Genomic DNA, 23120 nt, shown 5'->3' on the forward strand with positions numbered 1-23120 from the left:
CACATGCCAAAAGAGTTTAGCCCCAGACTGCTTTGTCCATGCTACCATTAGGATAGATGGTCTATAAGGTTGACTTACAACCAATCACCATAAGGGTTGTTTGGACTGATAGAAGGCGATCACTAGAATTAGTGAGCATCATATATCAGGCCAACTTCTCACAGAGACCCTCCATGTTGTTGCCTTCGCAGCCCTCAGGGAACCCACAAAGCGGAGGTTGTTTCTGCGAGCGCGCTCCTCCGCATCCTCAGCGTGCCGTACCAGACCCTTCATGTCCTCTCCAGGTAGGATATTTTCTTCTGGAGGGCAGATACCGTATCTTCTAGTCGATATGCAAGTTTCTGCTTCGGTTATTCGCTGGACTGCATTGCAAAGGTCTTGCCGTTGGAGCATGACATAAGAGCTCACTGCTCCGATCTTGGCCTCTAAAGTTTCCCTGGACTGTGTAATGGCTGCTATTATGGCGGCATTGTCAGGCATAGTCAGCAACGAATCTCCTGAGTGAGGGGCCTGGCCTGCGGTGCCAGTATATTTGTCCACAGTACTTTGGTGCGCCGAAGCGGCTGGGGGTTTGTGCTTGGTCATTGTGGAGCAGTTTCAGATGAGAAAGCTAATTCTATGGTCGTGCCAATCAAGCAACAGGCCGTCCAGCTCCGACAAGATGGCGGCACAATCACGTAGGTACAATACTTGCCCAGTCGCCCAGGGCTCAATGGCAGCAGATGATTAAGGGGTCTCACCTGACCCTGACTGATTTGTATGTCCAGCCCTGATGGTCAGCCACCACAGGCGCGGTCAGAGAGGGGTGTCCATAGGGCGCAGCAGCAATGACCAAGAGAGCCTCCGGGCCCCCCACGCAGCCAGCCGAGCAGGAAGAGTGTAGCCGCTCCAGGGGAGGTGAGTGTCTCGATGGCCAAATCCCGCTCCAACTGCCAAATGAGGGCGATGGTTGCCCCACGACACTGGCTACGCCCCAGCACGTCTCAATGTGGGGAGAATTATTTGGCAGCCGCTCCAGCCCCACTATCCATAGCGGAGCATCCCACACACCCCAGCGCAAGTCCTGCGAGCCAGGGCCTGGGCATGGATGGACACTCACCCAGTGGCACTGGCCAATACAATGCTTGCCCCACGATCTGGCCACTGACGAGCTGGTGTATGGCCGCGTCACAGGCAATAGTCATCACACCATCAATGGGGGAGGTACACTGCTGCATGGGGTGAGGGGGTTTTGCCCGCAGAGAGGGAGGGCTCCAACAACACACCTCCGCGCAGACCTCTCCACGCACGACTGCTGGCTGCGCATGCCGGAGGTGAGCACACCGTGGCCCGGTAAGACCGCCGAGTTCCGGGCAGATCATTCTCAGCACCTCACGTGGCTCAGCCGCCTGCTGCCTCAGGGCACAAATGTCCCTGGGCGATGTCTTAGTCTCCGCACCACACCGGCTCCGGGCAGCAGTCACTAGTCTTGCCCTCCGATATCACTGCCCAGTCGAGGCCAAAGATCTTTAGTACTCAGCTCAGCCTCCAATCCGGATCACCACAGCCAGAGTGGCCACCGAGTTTCAGGCGAATGACTCTCTGCTACTCTCGCAGAGCAGCTGCCTGCTGTCGCAATGCAGGGATGTCTCTGGGCAACACCCCAGTCTTCTCACCCGTCCTGCCCCAAGCAGCAGTCGCTGGTCTCGCGCTCTGGTGTCGCCTCTTAATCGAGGCTGAGGATCTTTAGGCCTCAGCACCACCTCAATCTGAATAACGCCACTGGCCCGGGAGGTGGGTTGGGGGATCTCCGTAGGCAGTATCTTGGAAGGCTGATGGGGTAGCAGTAGAGGTAGGATTTCATGGGCCAAAACGGCAGATAATCGTCAGATTATGACGGGAGCTCTGTTACAGGGTGTCCACCATTTTGGACCGCTTGGCCATGCCCCCAGGCTTTCACTTTTTGCAGTAAGACGGACAGATGGTCTTCCGTCTGTCAGTCCATGGTTGGTGGAAGGTGCGGTAAAGTGGCTAAGAAGGGTAATGCATATCCCTTCTGGACAATTGTCGGAGTTTACTTTTCTGATGTTACGGCCTGCCAACCTGGAAAGAATTGTTGGATCTGCCGCCAAATGGGTGGTGTGCTCCACTAAAGTCGGGCTAAAAAGGTTTGACAGGTGGGACAGTGAGGCGGGCAGCTGGTTGACTGGCTCATTTACTCTGACCACAAGGTCAAGGGTGCCAAAGGCTCGGCTGTAAAACTGACAGGTACCCTGAGGAGGTTGCAGTGGCTGTCAGTATGGGGTACTGCTGTCGAAACCACAAAAGGAACGGTAAATCTGATGCTGCCGCCGAGGTAGTGCAGGTAGGCCCAATGAGAGTTCTATGGCCCTGTTCTTTCTAAACTGTTCCAGAGTGGAATCTGCTTTGTCTCCAAAGAGGCTAGCCCCATTAAAGGGAATGTCAATAAGGGAAGACCGGACATAGCCTGAAAAAACCACTGATCGCAGCCAGGTGTGGTGACACTGGTGCCTTGGGTCTCCTGATGAAATCTGTGAGATCTAATTGTAAACTTGACTGCATCAAGGCTGTCCTGTAAAACTTGGGTCAGGAAAGTTAGAGGTCTTCCGGAATACCGGAGAGGACTTGAACAACCAAATCCCAAAGAGCATGGAGAACCGCGGCATTGACAGACCTGAAGGTTAAACTGGTGGAAGAAAATTCCCTCTTCCACTCAGTTGGACTCCCTATTCAAATGGAATTTGCTTGCATGACTAAGCTTTCAGGAGAGGGGTGCTGAGACAAAAAATGCGGGGTCGCCCGGGGCTGAGCTATAGCGTCTGAAAATGTAATGATTCACGTGAGGGCCAGACCAAGTTTTGACCAGGTCTCTGGCAAAGTATCAATGAGTGTCTTGTTAAAGAGTATTGGGGCTCAGTAGCGGTTTGCCCTGACTGGAGAACTTCAGTAAAGACATTGGTACGAGGTCTGAGGTGGGGAGCTGGAGGTCGAGAACTTTGGCTGCCCTTCGCCTGACCGTCACAAATGATGCACTATCCTCAGAAGCAGGACACAGGAGATGTGAAAAGACCAGAGTCAGGAGAGGGATCAAGGCAGCTGAACTCCTTGAGGTCATCAAACCAATTCTCTTAATGGTAAGGTAGGTCAATTTCAACACCTGCATTATAATTGTTGTCAGAATATATGCCAAACAAGGAATATAGTGTATGGGATCTTCTTTTTGGAGGTGAGGTGTCAAGTGGTGCAGGATGTGGTTTGATGGATATCGAATGCAGCATTGATGGAGTCTTAATTGGCGCTGATGATCTGGGAACTATATTTACAACAAGGGGTGGTGAGGGACAGAGTCTCTGAATTAAGCAGAAATCTCTCACCCAGTCAAGAGATCAGGGCTAGATCCAACACCGTTTTTTAGCTCACTGCACCATCCCAGTTTCAGAACCTGGCTGTATGCAAATTAGTCTGTTCCTGTCCCAGTGCATGATGGGAACAGGGCAAACCAAACTACAAAAGCCAATTCTTACACTGGGAAGGAAACAAGCTCCCGGGGACCGGTTTCTGGCATTACAGCCGTCTTCGGCCCGGTTTGCTTGAATCCTGATGGTGCAATGAGCAAGGGTCTCACATCTGAGAATACCCTTCCACGCTTAGGGTGGACAAAAATATTTACAACAAGGGGTGGTGAGGGACAGAGTCTCTGAATTAAGCAGAAATCTCTCACCCAGTCAAGAGATCAGGGCTAGATCCAACACCGTTTTTTAGCTCACTGCACCATCCCAGTTTCAGAACCTGGCTGTATGCAAATTAGTCTGTTCCTGTCCCAGTGCATGATGGGAACAGGGCAAACCCCGGTCCCCGGTAGCTTGTCTCCTTTCTGGTAAAGAATTGGCTTGGTAGTTTAGTCTGCCCTGTTCCCATGATGCACTGGGCCAGGGACAGACTGATTTGCATATAGCCAGGTTCTGAGCTGGGATGGGGCAGTGAGATAAATAACGGTGATGGATCAAGCCCTGATCTTTGGACTGGGTAAGAGTGGTCTGCTCAATTCAGACACTCTGTTCATCACCACCCCCTTTTGTAAATCGATTTTGGCCACTATAGGTGTGGCAGGGTATACTCAGACATGAGTCCCTTTCTCACTGCTCCATCAGGATTCAAGCAAGCCGGGCCGAAGAGGCTGAAATGCCAGAAACCGGTCCCCGGTAGCTTGTCTCCTTTCTGGTAAAGAATTGGCTTGATAGTTTAGTCTGCCCTGTTCCCATGATGCACTGGGCCAGGGACAGACTGATTTGCATATAGCCAGGTTCTGAGCTGGGATGGGGCAGTGAGATAAATAACGGTGATGGATCAAGCCCTGATCTTTGGACTGGGTAAGAGTGGTCTGCTCAATTCAGACACTCTGTTCATCACCACCCCCTTTTGTAAATCGATTTTGGCCACTATAGGTGTGGCAGGGTATACTCAGACATGAGTCCCTTTCTCACTGCTCCATCAGGATTCAAGCAAGCCGGGCCGAAGAGGCTGAAATGCCAGAAACCGGTCCCCGGTAGCTTGTCTCCTTTCTGGTAAAGAATTGGCTTGGTAGTTTAGTCTGCCCTGTTCCAATGATGCACTGGGCCAGGGACAGACTGATTTGCATATAGCCAGGTTCTGAGCTGGGATGGGGCAGTGAGATAAATAACGGTGATGGATCAAGCCCTGATCTTTGGACTGGGTAAGAGTGGTCTGCTCAATTCAGACACTCTGTTCATCACCACCCCCTTTTGTAAATCGATTTTGGCCACTATAGGTGTGGCAGGGTATACTCAGACATGAGTCCCTTTCTCACTGCTCCATCAGGATTCAAGCAAGCCGGGCCGAAGAGGCTGAAATGCCAGAAACCGGTCCCCGGTAGCTTGTCTCCTTTCTGGTAAAGAATTGGCTTGGTAGTTTAGTCTGCCCTGTTCCCATGATGCACTGGGCCAGGGACAGACTGATTTGCATATAGCCAGGTTCTGAGCTGGGATGGGGCAGTGAGATAAATAACGGTGATGGATCAAGCCCTGATCTTTGGACTGGGTAAGAGTGGTCTGCTCAATTCAGACACTCTGTTCATCACCACCCCCTTTTGTAAATCGATTTTGGCCACTATAGGTGTGGCATGGTATACTCAGACATGAGTCCCTTTCTCACTGCTCCATCAGGATTCAAGCAAGCCGGGCCGAAGAGGCTGAAATGCCAGAAACCGGTCCCCGGTAGCTTGTCTCCTTTCTGGTAAAGAATTGGCTTGGTAGTTTAGTCTGCCCTGTTCCCATGATGCACTGGGCCAGGGACAGACTGATTTGCATATAGCCAGGTTCTGAGCTGGGATGGGGCAGTGAGATAAATAACGGTGATGGATCAAGCCCTGATCTTTGGACTGGGTAAGAGTGGTCTGCTCAATTCAGACACTCTGTTCATCACCACCCCCTTTTGTAAATCGATTTTGGCCACTATAGGTGTGGCAGGGTATACTCAGACATGAGTCCCTTTCTCACTGCTCCATCAGGATTCAAGCAAGCCGGGCCGAAGAGGCTGAAATGCCAGAAACCGGTCCCCGGTAGCTTGTCTCCTTTCTGGTAAAGAATTGGCTTGGTAGTTTAGTCTGCCCTGTTCCCATGATGCACTGGGCCAGGGACAGACTGATTTGCATATAGCCAGGTTCTGAGCTGGGATGGGGCAGTGAGATAAATAACGGTGATGGATCAAGCCCTGATCTTTGGACTGGGTAAGAGTGGTCTGCTCAATTCAGACACTCTGTTCATCACCACCCCCTTTTGTAAATCGATTTTGGCCACTATAGGTGTGGCAGGGTATACTCAGACATGAGTCCCTTTCTCACTGCTCCATCAGGATTCAAGCAAGCCGGGCCGAAGAGGCTGAAATGCCAGAAACCGGTCCCCGGTAGCTTGTCTCCTTTCTGGTAAAGAATTGGCTTGGTAGTTTAGTCTGCCCTGTTCCCATGATGCACTGGGCCAGGGACAGACTGATTTGCATATAGCCAGGTTCTGAGCTGGGATGGGGCAGTGAGATAAATAACGGTGATGGATCAAGCCCTGATCTTTGGACTGGGTAAGAGTGGTCTGCTCAATTCAGACACTCTGTTCATCACCACCCCCTTTTGTAAATCGCTCTGGGAACTAGCATGGATCGTGGAGGTGGTGTCATTACAGGAGCTGAGGGAGGCCCAGTGTAAGTTTCGGAGAATTTAACAGGCACCCAGGGCAAACATGCTGGTGGTATCCCAGATGGAGGGCTTCTCGGGTCCTTAGAGCTCCTAGGTGCGCCAGAGGGAATAAGAAGGGATCCAAAGAGTCGGAGCATGGCACCGCAGAACTGCCTCGGTGTCGCAGGCAGCCCTGTAGACTTGGGTTGTGCCAGGACAAGTTTTAATATTGACTCCGAAGTCAAACTGCTTCGGGAGCAAGACCCAGAGGTATGGGGATGCCTTTGGTCATTCTCAGAAGTAAGAGAGTGGTGGGAAGGAGTGAGTTCTGTTTGGATTTTTTTATGTCTATCCTTTGATGACAATCAACCTCGGGATCGACTTGTGTGACTTCTGGATAAGGACCGAGACCAACCTTTGGACTTGGCGAATCTCATTGAAGAATCTTTCGGTGATTGGCGATGTATATTTTCACCTATTGATCCCGTATGACCTTCGGGCTTATCAATACACAGTACCTGCAGGCCTTAGAGTTGTGACTCAACCCAAGGCACCACAGGCAAATCAGATGAGGATCTGTCACAAACAATTGTCTGTGTCAGTTCCTATAAGATTTAAACCCTGTCATCATGGAAGGGGACACTTCCCTTGTACACTGTACATTTTTTAGGTAAAGAGGTCTCAAAGAGACAAGAATCTGGTGGTATGGAAAGAAAGGAACTGACTTCAGCACGAGGGAGTGATGACAATATAGACTTTGCACATCATTTTCAGAAAGGAATGGCGCCAGTGGCAAGCAGAATGCCGCCAATTAGCGGCACTCAGATGAACTGCTGAAAAAGTTTCTGGCTTGAGTCTTATGCCTGGAGAATGTTCCAATGGTGAGGAATCGGTGTTTTTATAAGTCTCTATAATGTATTATTAAGGAGACAAATGGGTCTATAATATACACAGTATCACGTGTAAAAGATGCTCTGCTTTCCTGTCTAGCAAAACCTTTTAGAAAGACATACATCGATATATGCAGTGCTTAAAATAGAAGTTTATTTCTTTATGTGCAGTTTGACCTTTTGGACGCTCCCAATAAAAGCTTGGAGTATTTCCATGCATATTTGCTTGTATTTCCAATTAAAAGACTGTAGTATCCTATTTGTTACCCAAATTATAATGTGCATTGCTTTGCAAATCATCACCATAAAGGAATGGAATGTGGTTATTACAATTAGTTGGCTTACCTTGAAAATATCCTAGCTTGGGTTTCTGTTAAGCCAAGTTCACTTGCTGCAACACCACCGTCTCTTACAAGGTCACCAATAATGTCCGCAATGTCACTGAGACCCGTCATCTCTAAAGGAGCATCTGAAAAACTAAATTAAGCATGAATCATATTTCAAAAGTCAGTTCACAATAAAATATTTATTTTCAAAATTATGCACAGAAGACAATGAATACTTTTGTCACCTCTCACTTATTTTAATTTTCCATGAAGACACCTACCTAAAGGGCTATCATAGCATTGATTATGTTTAGAAAGTTGCTTTTCATTGCCAACCAACCGGAACTCAGAAGTCAGACCTACTGGTTAACTAAAATTACAAAGTGTGCAGAGCCAGTGTTTGCCACCTCGTCTCTCACTATATGTGTATGATTCAATGTTAGTGAATGCAGTTATAAGGATAAATGTAATGGCTCTGCAGCGGAAAAGAGAATGTGCAAGGTCAATGATTAGCTAAAAGATTTCGGCAACCAAGAGAAAAGTTGTTACTACGTTGTACTATATGATGTGCTAGTAACAGATTAGCAAGAACGAGAAACTCACGAAGGGTTTGGAGGCTTATACTATGTTTTTGAAGTAAACATGTTCCAGAGAAGTTGTGTTACCTAAAAGTTAAATTCAAATCTAGCAGTTGACTAATCATTTGGATATTGGGCCATGAAATCCAAGTAAACTTTGAAACAAAAATTATAAGCAGGATTAACCAAACAAACTTGGTCTCAGCCCTTGCCAAGAGAAGTGTAAAAATAAGCATTTACAATGCAATAGGTCTCGCATTAATTAAGTTTGAGTTATTGGCATTGCTAAGTATTGCTAAATATTGCAACACCAATTGCAACACCAATTGCAACAAAAGCCTCGAAAATTGTAGGCCAAAAAAATGTGTATTTATTTTTGTAGCAATGGTGGCATGCTGCGCTTTAAATGAATATGTTTAAAAGTAAAGTGCGCCATACTGCTATTTTTACAATAGTTAATTGTGGATGCGTTGAATTGATGTGTGCACTGATGTCTGGTGGTGTGTGTGTCTGTAGAAATTGTGCACTGATGTCTGGTGGTGTGTGTGTCTGTAGAAATTGTGCACTGATGGCTAGTAGTGTGTGTGCCTGGTGGAAGTGTGCTTTGCCAGATGGTGTGTGTGCCTGGTGGAAGCGTGCACTGACAGCTGATGGTGTGTGTCTGATGAATGCGTGCACTGACGGCTGGTGGTGTGTGCTTGGTGAAAGCGTGCACTCACGGCTGGTGGTGTGTGTGTGCCTGGTGAAAGCGTGCACTGACGGCTGGTGGTGTGTGTGTGCCTGGTGAAAACGCGCCCTGACGTCTGGTGGTGTGTGCCTGGTGGGAGCGTGCATTAACGGCTGGTGGTGTTTGTGCTCGGTGAAAGTGTACACTGATGACTGATGGTGTCGGTGCTTGGTGAAAGTGTGCACTGACGGTTGGTCCTGTGTGTGGTTGTATGTGTGGTTGTATGTGTGGTTGTGTGTATGGTTGTGTGTGTGGTTGTGTGTGTGTTGTGTTTGTGTGTGTGGTTGTGTGTGTTGATTTTGTGGTTGTGTCTGTTGTGTTTGTGGGGTGGTGTGTGTGGTTGTGTGTGTGCCTGTGGTTGTGTGTGTGTGTGTGTGGTTGTGTGTGTATGTGTGTGGTAGTGTGTGTGTGGGTGTGTGTGTGTGTGTGGGGGGGGTGCGGGTGAGGGGGCAGATAAGCGTAATGGTGTCAGCTCTGAGGAGCACACAGTTTATGCTCATTTTCTGAAGCATGAGCTTCCAGACTCCCTGCTCCCCCTTGACGGTCGGACCGAGTTATACCTTGCACTGCTGTTAAGCCTCAATAAATCCCAGGCACACTTCCACTTTGCATCTATCACCACTGGGAAAAAGAAGTGTACCAGTACATTGATTAATTGGCCGGCTGATGGAGACCCTCCGGTGAAATCTAAAGCATTTAATAAAATAGCACTCATGTTAGCTCTTAACGCCTTAACTGCGGCGGTTTTTCCGCCGGAGTGCGGGCGTTCTAAAGGGTGGGCGGGGCTGCGTCGGCCGTCGGCCGCACTAGGAAGGTAGTGCTGCAATCGGCCATTAACAATGTTTATTGGCATTTCTAGTCATATAAATACAATTGGCAGAAACTCTGGCATCATGTCATAAGAATAACAATGATACAGTTTGGCATTCGTGTACCACTCATAATATTATCAACAGTGGTCATTTGGCACAAATCACAGTCACACGCAGGTCGAAACCCCACAATAAAGGCATCGTATTCATCAACAGTGTATTTCCCTCCATCACTGCCGCCCTCACCCCACCCCATCATTCATTAACACTACAGCAATTTACAATTATCAGCAATATTCCGGCACCCATGTCCACCACCACTGACAGTCCGTTTATTATATCTATTCTGCCACATTTCCACCCTGTTGCATCATGTGCTCTCGCATATCATCCAGTTCCTGGTGTGAGCCCCTGTCCCCAGTTTACTTTACTTTACTTTACTTTACTTTAAAAAACATTTATAACGCGCACTATCACCATCGGTTTCTTGGCGCTCATTGACAGGTGGCGTGACCCAGAAGCAGGAGGTTTAGTCGTATGCGGCTTGGAAGAGCAGGGTTTTTAGGAGTCTGCGGAAGCAGTCATACTTAGGGCAGAGACGGAGCGAAAGTGGAAGGGAGTTCCACGTAGAAGGGGCCAGGACGGAAAAGCTCAGGCCACCGTGCTTTTTCCTTTTAAATCTAGGGACCTCGAGGAAGTTTAATGAAGCTGAGCGAAGAGCTCTTGTGGGGATATGACGGGACAAGGCCGAAGAGATAAAACCAGGAGCTGCGTCTGATAGGGCCTTAAAGGTGGTGCATGCCAGTTTGAAAATGCAGCGTTTGGATACCGGGAGCCAGTGTAGACTGCGAAGAAGGGGAGTGACATGCTGATGCTTGGGCTGGTGGAAAATCAGGCGAGCAGCCTGGTTCTGCACCAGCTGCAGTCGCTGAAGATGGCATGCAGGAATGCCAGCAAAGAGAATGTTCGCATAATCAAGTCTAGAGGTGATTAGCGCAATGACAACTTGGGTCAGGGCTTCTTTATTGAAATACCTGCTGATCTTACGGATCCGCCTGAGATGGAAGAAACAGGCAGATGTGACCGCGTTGATGTGGGGTCGCATTGATAGGTCTTCAGAGATGATCACCCCCAGGCTTTTGACTGATCTCACGGGAGAGGGAGCCAGCCCCAAGGAAGTAGGCCAAAACGTGGCATTCCATGGATGATTGGGGCCTCCTACCAAAACGAGCTCGGTTTTTGTAGGGTTCAGCTTTAAATGGCTGTGATGCATCCACTCCGCGATGGTCAGCATGATACTCTGGAAATTGGTACGGGAGGAAGGGAGGGAGTCTATGGGGAAAATTAACTGAAGATCGTCCGCGTAATTGTATATTGTGACCGGAGAGTTACGGAGGGAGGCTAAAAGAGGTTGGAGGTACAAATTAAAAAGGAGAGGAGAAAGTGCAGAGCCCTGTGGAACACCGCAGGGAGGAGAAGTGTAAGAGGCGGAGAAGGTGGAGAGATGAACAGACTGCGAACGTTGATGGAGAAAAGATCTAAGCCAGTCAAGGGCCACTCCCTGGATGCCGGCGTTGTGGACACGGTCGATCAGAAGAGCATGATCGACCGTGTCGAAAGCCGCCGAAAGATCTAATAGGACGAGGGCTTGAGAGGTGTTTTTGTCCGCCCCTTTCCTAAGGGTGTCCATGACAGCCACTATGACCACCTCGGTGGAGTGGAGGGGTCTAAATCCAGCTTGTTGGGGGTCTAGGAAGGATGAATTCTCTATAAAAGAGCTCAAGCAGCGAGTAACAAAGGTCTCCAAAATCTTTCCCAGGTAAGGTAGGAGAGAAATGGGCCTATAGTTGCAGAGTATTGAAGGATCAGCGTTAGGTTTCTTCAATATAGGAAGAACTGCAGCTTGCTTGAATGAAGATGGAACCTTCCCAGAATTGCCGTCGTCCGCCACAGACATCTTTTCCAAATATAATGCCCAATAGTTCTTTGGGCGGTTACGAGGGGGGAGTAACTCACTATACAGTCCTGGTTGGGTACAACAATATAGCATATCCCTGGACCATCTGGCCAGTGTCGGGGCAGGTCCCTTCATCCAGGTGATCGCTATGCAGCATCTAGCTACCAGGAAAGCTATATCCACCAGCCTGCGAAGCTCTGGGGCAACGTCTTCAGAGTAGCCTATTAATGCAAGCATCGGTGAGGGAGATAAGGACAAATCAGTAACCCTATTCACCTCCGTGTAAACTTCGCGCCAGAAATCTGTAATCTTCGGGCACAGCCAGGCTAGATGCAAAAAAGTTGTAGTTTGCTCCGGGCACCTTTCGGAGTTAGGAGCGTCTCGTAGTCCAATTCGGAACAGACGCTCGGGAGTGTAATACACGCTATTGAGGAATTTAAAGTGCAATAGTCGATGGCGGCCGTTAAGGGAGACTCTATTGACGTTAGTGCAGCAATATGATGAGCCAGACTCATCCTCGACATCCCACGACACAGCCACATTTCCGGACACCTAAGAGACCTGCACTGGCTCCCGGTCAACAAGAGAATCACCTTCCGTCTCCTTACCCACGCACACAAAGCTCTTCACGACCAAGGCCCGAGCTACCTCAACAACCGCATCAACTTCTACGCTCCCAAACGACACCTCCGATCAGCCAGTCACGCCCGCGCCACCGTCCCCCGCATCCGAAGAGCGACAACAGGAGGAAGGTCCTTCTCCTACCTGGCCGCCAAGACCTGGAACTCCCTCCCGACCGACCTGCGCCTGACCCAAGACCACCTTGCCTTCAGGAAGAAGCTCAAGACCTGGCTGTTCGGGTTGCAGCAGCACCCCCCCCCCCCCTAGCGCCTTGAGACCCTCCGGGTAAGTAGAGCGCTCTATAAATGCCTATGATTGATTGATTGAATATTTCCATTTGTCCTCTAAAAGTTCAGTCCCTATGTCTGTCTGCCACTCTAATCTGGGTTTCACATAATGCATCGTTTTCTCCCCCAGCGTGATACTATATAGCCGCGATATTAAACGAGCTGAAGTCTTAGCTGTGGCCACATATTCATATGTAAGAATAGTAGGTGGTTCCGCCATGTCCTCTCCCAATAGTGCCCAAAGGTCCAATCTTACCCGGTGGAACTGGAATCTAGCCAGCGGCGGTGCGCTCGGACTATCTTCCGTAACCACTTCTTCCCATGTGCGAACCGCTCCGTTAAGAAACAGATCACCCATAGTTGTTATGTTTAGTTTTGCAAATGATTACTGTGAGAAGTTGGCCTGATATATAGTGCTCACTATTCTAGTGATCACTTTGTATCATTCCAAACAACCCTTATTGATGATTGGTTGTAAGTCAACCTTATAGACCAGTTTGTAGTAGCATGGACAAGAGCAGTCTTTAGGCTAAACTCTAGAGGGCCTGTTAAGCCAGCTGTTATACCATCACATATACCCCTTGAACACCAAGTGAAAGGACACCACCCAAGTTGGTATGAAAATAAAAGGATATTTATTTATAACAAGTCTACCCTGATCTCTTTATGAGTCAGGGAGCTAAGCACACAACAAAACTCTTAAGAAAATACTTCAAGTTGCACAATTTACACAAATGCCCGAAGGGCACGAAAAACCATATACTACAAAATGGAATGCGAAATACTAGCAGGTAAGTAACAAGATCCAGAGGCTTTAGGATCGCTAGGTCTACACTACAGAACCTTCAGGTTAGGAGCAGGAGTCCTAGGGGGATCGGGTACAGAGTGTGCACTCTCACGCGGGATGCGGGACAAAGTCTATGGATGCTAGTTTTCGTAAAGTTACTGTTGTCGGACGAATCCGACTAGATAGGCTGAAAACGAAAAAGGATCTGGACACTTAGATAGTGAACCTACGTTGGAGCACCGAAATGCTCAAGTTACCTAGCCCAGGGGCTGTGGCTGCATAGGGTTAGGGCTTCTCAAACCCCAAAGCAATCACTCGAGGATCCCTCGGCGGTCGTGCTGGATAAGCGTCGTGCAGTCTTGAAGATGGCCGGTCCCTTCAGGTCTCGTCACACCCACGAATCTCAGCTTGGCTGATGATGCAGGTAGAGGTCAGAGATGCTAGGGAATCCGGGTCTCGTCGAGCTGGGCAGTCTTGATCCGGAGGATGGACTTGCAGCAAACCGAATGCGCTTAGATGGTGCCCGCTGGTGCAGGGTGGCTACTCCTTAGCCACAAGGGAGAGTCTTCAGAAAGGTTCAAGAGTTCTTTCGTGGAAAGTCATCAAGATTCAGAATTATCTAATTTGGGAAGGGGGCCGCTCCTTTACAGAAGAACAAGTTACTTACCTTTGGTAACGCTTTTTCTGGTAGATACTAATCTGCCTGTGGATTCCTCACCTTGTGAATATCCCCCTTGCGCCAGCAACATTCGGAAATTCTTTTTCGTAGCCTCGCGCCGACGTGGATAGGACGTCACAGAGACACGGCTCCGCTCGCGACTCCGCTGACGTCACCGACGCCTATAATAGGCCCACGCCGGCGTGATGACATCAGTTCCGCCTTTTTTCCGTGCCATCGAGGCACACGGACGGACCAATGACAGTAGATATATACAAAGTATACACAGTACACAATAATCAAGGCAAAGCACACCGTGCAAAGCAAGTGCAAGAAAGCAAATGAAACATTTCCTTGACATCAAGATAAATATACATTACATTACAATAACTCCGGCATAGAAGAGTGGACAACGGGGAGGGGGGTGGGTCAGTGAGGAATCCACAGGCAGATATAGTATCTACCAGAAAAAGCGTTACCGAAGGTAAGTAACTTGTTCTTCTGATAGATACATCTGCCGTGTGGATTCCTCACCTTGTGAATAGAGTCCCACAGCAGTCCCCACTCCCGGAGGAGGGTGTCCACTCTTCTAAACCAGGAAATCCTGAAGGACAGAGCGCGCAAAGTGGCCGTCCCTCCTGACTTCGGTATCCAAGCAGTAATGCTTCGCGAAAGTGTGGAGAGAAGACCAGGTTGCCGCCCTACAAATGTCCTCCACAGGAACACCTCTAGCCAAAGCAGAGGTAGTTGACTTAGCTCTAGTGGAATGAGCCCTAACACCCTCTGGAGGTTCCTTACCGGCCAAAGAGTAGCAGATCTTTATACACAGAACGATCCATCTTGATAAAGTTCTTTTATGGACCGCTCTTCCCTTCTTGCAGCCAGCAAAGCCAATGAAGAGTTGATCGTCCAAGCGACAGTCTTAAGTTCTGTCCAAATAAAAAGACACCGCCCTCTTAGGGTCCAGACGGTGCAACCTCTCCTCCTCCTTGGAAGGGTGTGGGGGAGGATAAAAGGTAGGGAGGGTAATGGATTGACCAAGGTGGAAAGGAGTCACCACCTTAGGAAGAAAAGCAGCCCTGGTCCTTAGAACCATCCGATCAGCATGTATGGTCAGTAACGGGGGCTTGGAACTAAGAGCTTGAAGCTCACTCACCCTCCTTGCCGAGGTAATTGCAACTAGGAAAACTGCCTTAAAGGTTAAAAGCCTCAAAGGACATTTATGAAGAGGCTCAAAGGGAGAGCCCATCAGAAAAGTCAGAACAAGATTTAAGTCCCACTGAGGTACAATAAAAGGAGTAGGAGGAAACTTGTTTACAAGACCCTTCAAAAACCTCAAGACTACAGGAGACTTAAAAAGAGAGGGCTGATCAGGCAAACAAATAAAAGCCAACAGCGCCGAAAGATAGCCCTTAACTGTGGCAACCGCCAGCCCCTGTTGCGCCAAAGAAAGAGCAAACCGGAGCACATTTGATAAATGTGCTCTCAACGGGTCAATATCATTCTCACCACACCAAATAACAAACTTAGACCATCTATAAGAATAGACAGTCTTAGTGGAGTCACATCTGGCAGACAAAATGACATCCACCACATCAGGTGTGAGAGAATAGGAAATCAGGTTGCCCCGTTCAATCTCCAGGCATGAAGGTGCAATGTCTGGAGGTGGGGGTGTAGAACCTGCCCCTCCATTTGAGAGAGGAGGTCTGCCCTGAGAGGGAGACGGAGCGGCGGGTGAGAGGAGAGGTGGAGTAGATCTGTATACCACACCCTTCTTGGCCAATCCGGGGCGACCAATATAACTTGGGCCCGGTCTTGGCGAATTTTCCTCAGAACCCGAGGAATCAAGGGTATGGGAGGAAACGCGTAAAGGAGTTGATTTCCCCAACTCAACTGAAACGCGTCCCCCAAAGCTCCTTGCATCGGACACTGGAGACTGCAGAATGACAGGCAGTGAGCATTCTCGCGAGTGGCAAACAGGTCCACCCGAGGAGTCCCCCACGTCTGAAAGACGTGACGAACCACCTCCGGATGAAGCCTCCACTCGTGGTCGGCAGAGAACTGCCGGCTGAGACTGTCGGCACGCACGTTCAGAACTCCGGCCAGATGATTTGCCATCAGACAAATCCGGTGGTCCTGAACCCAGGACCAGAGACGCAGAGCCTCTCTGCAGAGACACTGCGACCCCACTCCTCCCTGCTTGTTGATGTACCACATCGCGGTCGTGTTGTCCGTCAGGACTTGGATCGACTGACCGCGAAGGGAAGGGAGGAAGGCCTCGAGCGCCAAACGTATCGCCCGCAACTCTAGAAGGTTGATGTGAAGCAACCTTTCCTCTGGAGACCAAAGACCCTTGACCTCCAGATCCCCCAGATGAGCACCCCACCCTAGAGTGGATGCATCCGTTATCACCGTGGCCACCGATGGAGGTAGATGGAAAGGCTTCCCTTGCGACAGGCTGCCTTCCACGCTCCACCAAGACAGATCCGCTGCAGTTTCTCCGGAGATCTTCGCCGACTCCCCGAGATCTCCATTGTGCTGATACCACTGCCTGCGGAGACACCACTGGAGTGCCCTCATGTGCCAGCGTGCATGGTTGACCAGGAGAATGCAAGAAGCCATCAGACCGAGCAGGCGAAGGACCTTCAGGACTGGAACGATCGCTCCAGGGTAAAACAAAGGAATCATTTCCTGTATGTCGCGAATCCTTTGAGGTGGAGGGAATGCACGACAAACAGTAGTGTCCAGTAGGGCACCTATGAACAGGTTGCGCTGGGAGGGCACCAGGTGAGACTTGGGTACATTTATCGAAAAACCCAACCTGAACAACAATTGAGTTGTCTCTTGCAGATGATGGAGCACCTTCTCTGACGACTCCGCTTTGATCAGCCAGTCGTCCAAATACGGGAACACAGGTATCCCCGACCTCCTGAGATGAGCTGCCACCACCGCCATCACCTTGGTAAAGACTCGAGGCGCAGTAGTAAGACCAAACGGAAGGACCGCAAACTGGTAGTGCTGCGACCCAACCGTGAAACGGAGATACTTCCTGTGCGACTTCAGGATGGGTATATGGAAATACGCGTCCTGCAAGTCGAGCGACACCATCCAGTCTCCTTCCATCAACGCTTGAAGAACCTGAACAAGGGTGAGCATCTTGAATTTCTCCTGCTTCAGATAGAGATTCAAAATCCTGAGATCCAGGATTGGACGAAGCCTGCCATCCTTTTTGGGGATCAGGAAATACCGGGAGTAGCATCCCTGACCCCTTTCCTGCTCTGGGACCACCTCTATCGCACCCTTTCGTAACAGAGTTAGAACCTCCTCCTGCAGAAGAGACAGATGTTCCTCGGAGCAAAAACCTTGACAAGGATGGTAAACATGGGGAAATTCCCGAAAGGGAAGGGCATACCCATTTTCTACAAGATTGAGAACCCAAAGATCTGTCGTAACCGATTCCCAATCCTGTAGAAAATGGGTAAGCCGACCCCCAACCGGACCCACATGATCCTGAATGGCGGATCTAGGGCTGCTTTTCTGCAGCAGGGGGGTTGGAAGAGGTGGAGGAAGAGGAGGGCTGACGTCCACGAGGACGCGCTCTTTGCTTTCCCCTGTACGATCTGTACACTGAATTCTGCTGCTGCTGCTGTTGCTGCTGCTGCTGTTGGCCTTGCCGGAAGTTCTGAAAGGAGCGACCAAAGCCCCTGAACCTTCTGCTGGAAGAAGAGCCCCTGATCTGGAGGCCCAAAGACTTCGCTGTTGCTCTGTAATCCTTGAATCTCTCAAGAGCAGCATCCGCCTTTTTCCCAAAGAGACCTGAGCCATCAAAAGGAAGATCAAGCAGAGTCGCCTGAACATCAGCCGAAAAGTCCGATGACTTCAACCAGGCTGACCTCCTAGTGGCAACAGCGGTGCCCATAATACGAGCCACAGAGTCAGCAGTGCCCAGACCACTTTGAATAGCCTGGCGGGCTGCCGCCTGAGTGTCACAAATCACCTCCTCAAAATCCTTTCGGTTGGCGTCAGGAATTTTTGGAGCCAGGATACGCAAGGAGTCCATTAAGGCATGAACATACCTTCCCATTAGACAAGTGGCATTAGTTGACTTCAACGCCATGCTAGCCGATGAAAAGGTCTTTTTTGCCACCTGGTCCTGTTTCTTTGCTTCCTTCTCACAAGGAACCTGAGGAAAGGCACTAAGACTCTTCTTTGAACAGGCAGCCTGAATGACCAGGCTCTCTGGCGAAGGATGTGAAGACAGAAAAGCCGGGTCCTCAGGAGCAGCCCTGTACCTCCTCGCAACACTCTTCGAAACCGCAGGAGCCGACAAAGGTTTCTTCCACACTTCCATAATAGGATCAGTCAAGGCATCATTGAATGGAAGTAAAGGCTCAACCACAGAATTCGGAGAATGCAAGACTTCTGTGAGGATATTAGACTTGAACTCCACTGTAGGCAGAGTCAATTGAAGAAGTTCAGCAGCCTTCCTCATAACCAGATGGTAAGGCTGGCTAGCCTTAGAGGGAGCACCCGAGCCTGAGGGCAACTCCCACTCTGGAGAGAAATCAAGAGTCCCTGAATCCGCCAATTCCTCAAAACAGCTCTCCTCTAGTTCACCTTCTTCAACATCAGACTGTGAGTCCATGTATCTCTGCTCCTCCAAAAGGCGTTGAGCTTCCCTTCTGGACCTCTCCTTCACACGCCTCGCAGCCGGATCCACCTGCGGCTTCGACGTATTCGGGGCCGGCGCCGGTATCGAATCCGACGGCACAGAAGAATGCCCTCGAGGATGATCAGGAGCAGGCGACGCCGGAATCGGTGTCGACGACTTCGGCGGAGCCGGGAACTGCCAATGCGGCGTCGGAGCCGGCATGTAAGGCATAAACGGAGCCGGAGGATAGGAGTGAGGAACTCCCAGGCTGAATGCCAAAGGACCCATGGGACCCGAAGGTGCACCAGAGGGGTACCACGCCCTTGAGAAGACACCATACATTGCGTTAAGAAACGCTGAAGGGTCCTGGCCTGGAGCAGGAAAGGGCGGCTGAAAACCATCAGGCCGGTCCTGAAGAGGGAACGGATTCGGCTCTTCGACAGGAGCGGAATCCACATCCTCCCGGGCCTCTTCCTCTTCTCGGGCCGGGGACGGCGCCGGAGACTGATTCGGAACCGGAGAAGCATTCGGAGCCGGAGATGGAGATCGCCCACGTGACTCAGATGGCGAGGCCTCACCTTCATGCTCAGAGACTTCGAGGGTAACCACCTTCGAACGTACCTTCTTCGGTGACCTCGACCTCGAGCCCGACTCCTTACCAGACCGACGTCGGGACTCATGTCTCCTCTTCTTGTGCTTCTTCTTCGACTTCGAAACATGATCCGACGCCGACTTCGAAGACGACCTCTCTCGAGAAGCAGATCTCGACCTCGCCCTGGACTTCGACCTCGCCCTTCGAGAACGAGACCTCGACGACTTCTCCTTTCCAGCTTTCACCTTAGCAACCAGAAGTTTGGCTTCTCTCTCCCTCAGGGCCTTCGGATTCATCTTCCGACATGAAGAACAATCCTCCACATCATGGTCGGAACTTAAACACCAGATGCAGTCTTCATGGGGGTCGGTAATGGACATCATTTTACCGCACTCCCTGCAGGGCTTGAAGCCGGTCTTCTTGGATGACATCTTCGAAGAGACAGGATACAGAGAAGCAGAATTAAACAACAAAACGGCAACAATGTACCAGTAGGCTACAGAGATTCCCGATAACCGTTAGCGTCGACGACGCGGAAAAAAGGGAACTGATGTCATCACGCCGGCGTGGGCCTATTATAGGCGTCGGTGACGTCAGCGGAGTCGCGAGCGGAGCCGTGTCTCTGTGACGTCCTATCCACGTCGGCGCGAGGCTTCGAAAAAGAATTTCCGAATGTTGCTGGCGCAAGGGGGATATTCACAAGGTGAGGAATCCACACGGCAGATGTATCTATCAGAACACCCTTTTCTTTGCAAGGTCCCAGCCACAAGCACCATTCCAGTCTGGCCTCCGGTGCATACAGCAGCGAACAAGCTGGTGCATCTTTCAGATGGTGCCAGGCGTGTGTTACAGTATTCAGTGAGTCAAGTAATCCCATATGTCTATCTCGGGGTCGAGCCATGAGTGCTGGCAATGGAGTAGGATCAGCGACTATACCCTTTATGAGTATAAGAGAGGCGTTGGAAGGGCTGTGTATCCATCGGTACGCGTGTGCGTCCTGTTCGGCGCAATAATATAATTCAAGGTCCGGGGCTTGCAGGCCCCAGTCCTCGTAGGGTCGTATATGGATATTCCATGCCACTCTTGGCTGCTTACCAGCCCATACCAGCTCCAACACCAGTATGTGTAACTGCCTGAAAAACGCACTAGACAATACCATGGGGATATTGCTAAACAGAAACAGAAAACGGGGGAGTACAATATTTTTTTGCAGTGATATGCGACCCATCACTGAGAGAGAGGAAGAGTAACCCATTTCTCTACATCATCTTCAAGTTTGGAGATGGCCACTCCATAATTCTCACGTAGGACCACCTCCGCATCCGGTTGGAGCCTTATGCCCAGGTATCTGACCGAGTCATTGGTCTATTGTATAGGGTAGTCTGAGTCCACACTACTCGTGGCTGGGGTGAGTGGGAACATTACCGTTTTATTCCAGTTCACTCCAATACCAGAGAGCGAAACAAACAGTACAAACTCTCTCAGCACTCGTGAGAGGTTAGCCTCCAGGTCTCGCACATAAAGTAGCGTGTCATCTGCGTATGTGGACACTAGCAGATTGTACCCTGGGAAGCGAATACTGCGGTGCCCATTATACCCCAGTAGGGCACACGCAAGGGGTTCCGCCACTAAGGCGTAGAGCAGGGGAGAAAGGGGGCACCTCTGCCTAGTCCCACGTCCGACACAGAAGGGTTCTGTCGTGAAGGCACCTATGCGGACTCGTGAAGTCGGAGAAGTGTAAAGTGTGTTTAATAATTGTAGAAAAAGTTTCCTCCCCCATAGGCAGTGATACTGCGCGTAGAAAAGGCCATTCGACCGAATCAAACGCCTTTTCCATGTCAAGGAAGACCGCAACTGCCAAGACCTCCCGTCGCGTGTGCTGAAATGCTGCAAATACTGTGCCTAAATTATAGGTCAAGGTGCGGTTGGGGACAAATCCTGCCTGTTCAGGGGCCACCAGTGTCCGTTACAGAGGGCTGATACGGTTGGCGATGATTTTCGCAAAAATCTTCGCTTCAACATTTATAAGCGATAATGGCCGGTAGGAGGCACAGTCTTCAGGGGGCTTGCCCGGCTTGAGAAGCGCCATTATGACGGCTTCTCGCATTGTTGGTGGCATCTGCCCATCTTCTGTGATCTGTTCTACAAGTCTCAAAAACTTAGGAATAAGCAAGTCAGTGAAAGCCTTGTAGAAGGAGGCTGGGAATCTATCGCTACCCGGCGCGATGTCTGCCCTCATGGATGACAACGCCAAAACTATTTCTTTACTCTCAAACGGACGAGCTAAAAACTCACGGTGAGTGTTAGTGAGCCAAGGTAACTGGATATGAGTTAAATATTCCATAATACGTTCGTCCGATATCGGCCCTCTAGAGGCATATAGGTTGGCATAATAATTCTCGAAACCGGGCCGCTACCTGAAATTCGTCCAGCTCATCCCCCGAGTTTGGTAACCTAATAGCTGGCAGCGTCACAGTTTGCCTGCGCCGTTTGGCCATCCTGGCTAGGACCGCACCTGGTCGTTCACCCTCCCCGTACGATCTGGCACTGGCATATTTCCCGAGATGCTTCACCCCAGCATCCGCCTCCTCGTGATACTCTCTAATCGTTTGGGCTAACTCCTGCATCACATCCTCGTTTGGCGCGTTCAAACGTCGCACCTCTATATCTTTTAGCCTGGTCTCCAAGAGCGTCAGACGTCCCCGTATGGACCTGAGGACACCTGCATGTTTGGAGATAATGACTCCGCGGATGTACGCTTTAAAGGGCTCCCATACCGTTAGGAAGGAGTCCACCGTACCCTCGTTCCTGTTAAAGAAGTCTTCAATGGCAGTGGCCAGTTCCTCTCGGAATGCATCATCCAACAATGAATAAGGGGGTAATCTCCATGCAAAAGGAGGAGGTCGGCGAGCTGGGGCGCAGAGAGTAATCATTACTGGAGAGTGATCAGAGTATGTACGTGGCAGCGTCACACAAGCCTGTATTCTGGGAAGGAGACGCTCAGAGAGTAGCCAATAATCGATACGAGTGTGGATGTCATATTGCAACAAATAGTGTGTGTATCCCCCTTGTGTTGGGTGTTTAACTCACCACACGTCTTGCAATCCCATCCGTGTCATTTCTGTGTCCAGGGCACGGGAGGAGGCAGAAGGCCGCCTACTAGGTCCGTCTGATCGGTCCAAAGCCGGGTGTCTCATCAAATTTAGGTCTCCACCCCCAGGACCTGGACTTCGCCCAAAGTTCTAATTTTACGGGCAAGCGTCATGTAAAATGAGGAGTAGTCAAAGTTGGGGCCATATGTGTTAACAACGTATAGGGTCATACCCTTACCAGTACATTTCGTGATCACATAACGTCCTTCGGGATCGGCGTCAATAGTTGTATATGTCAAAGCGGACCTTGGGTTGACCCAGGTAAGCACCCCCCTTGCACTCGGTGTAAAACCAGTAGCGTGGATGTGATGGTGTAATGCTCTATAACGTAGCGTCGGACTGTCAGGGCGTAAATGGGTCTCTTGCAATAATGCAATATCGACCTTGTGTCTCGAAAGGTACTGAAGCACCCGCCGAACCTTTCTGTGGTCATTGAGACCACGGACATTCCAGGTCAATAAAGTAATGGAGGAAGTGTCTTGCGGTTGCTGTGTCCTGATGGGGGATGGGGGGCACGGAGGGTTAACCTCATCTCTGCTTAAGTGCCGTGCCATGTCTAGGGTAGTGTAGTAATATGTAAAAAAAATGCCTTGCCCACTGTAGAATAACATGTCATCTATATGTCAGTGTCCCTGCCAATAAGACTGTCAGTCATATCAAACATAATATCAAAGACAACCATTTGCATGAACAACTGTGAAAAAACACCCTGTTGCTGTGCCCAACCCCCCAACCATGCATGCCTAACCTAACCTGGCCACGACCCACGTTCCCACCCTTCCTGCCCCCCCCCCCCATCTCTGCAACGAATCATCAACTGCCTCTGGGCGCTCCCCCTACCCCCCTCCCATCCCAACTATCCCCTGAATAGCCTGCCTACTCACGCCCCTCCCTCCCC

The 23120-nt window shown here is 50.1% G+C and overlaps 1 protein-coding gene across 1 annotated transcript in view; it reads right to left on the bottom strand.

Moving 5' to 3' along the window:
* Nucleotides 1-23120, bottom strand: part of CPLANE1 (ciliogenesis and planar polarity effector complex subunit 1) — a 2360818-nt gene that overhangs the window by 379168 nt on the left and 1958530 nt on the right. The window contains exon 45 of the mRNA XM_086960545.1: nucleotides 7420-7551. Within this exon, the coding sequence (XP_086816671.1) occupies nucleotides 7420-7551 (132 nt within the window). The remainder of the gene's footprint in view (nucleotides 1-7419; nucleotides 7552-23120) is intronic.

This window comes from Lissotriton vulgaris, chromosome 3_1 (genome assembly GCF_964263255.1).
Source record: "Lissotriton vulgaris chromosome 3_1, aLisVul1.2, whole genome shotgun sequence".
Classification (NCBI taxonomy): domain Eukaryota; kingdom Metazoa; phylum Chordata; class Amphibia; order Caudata; family Salamandridae; genus Lissotriton; species Lissotriton vulgaris.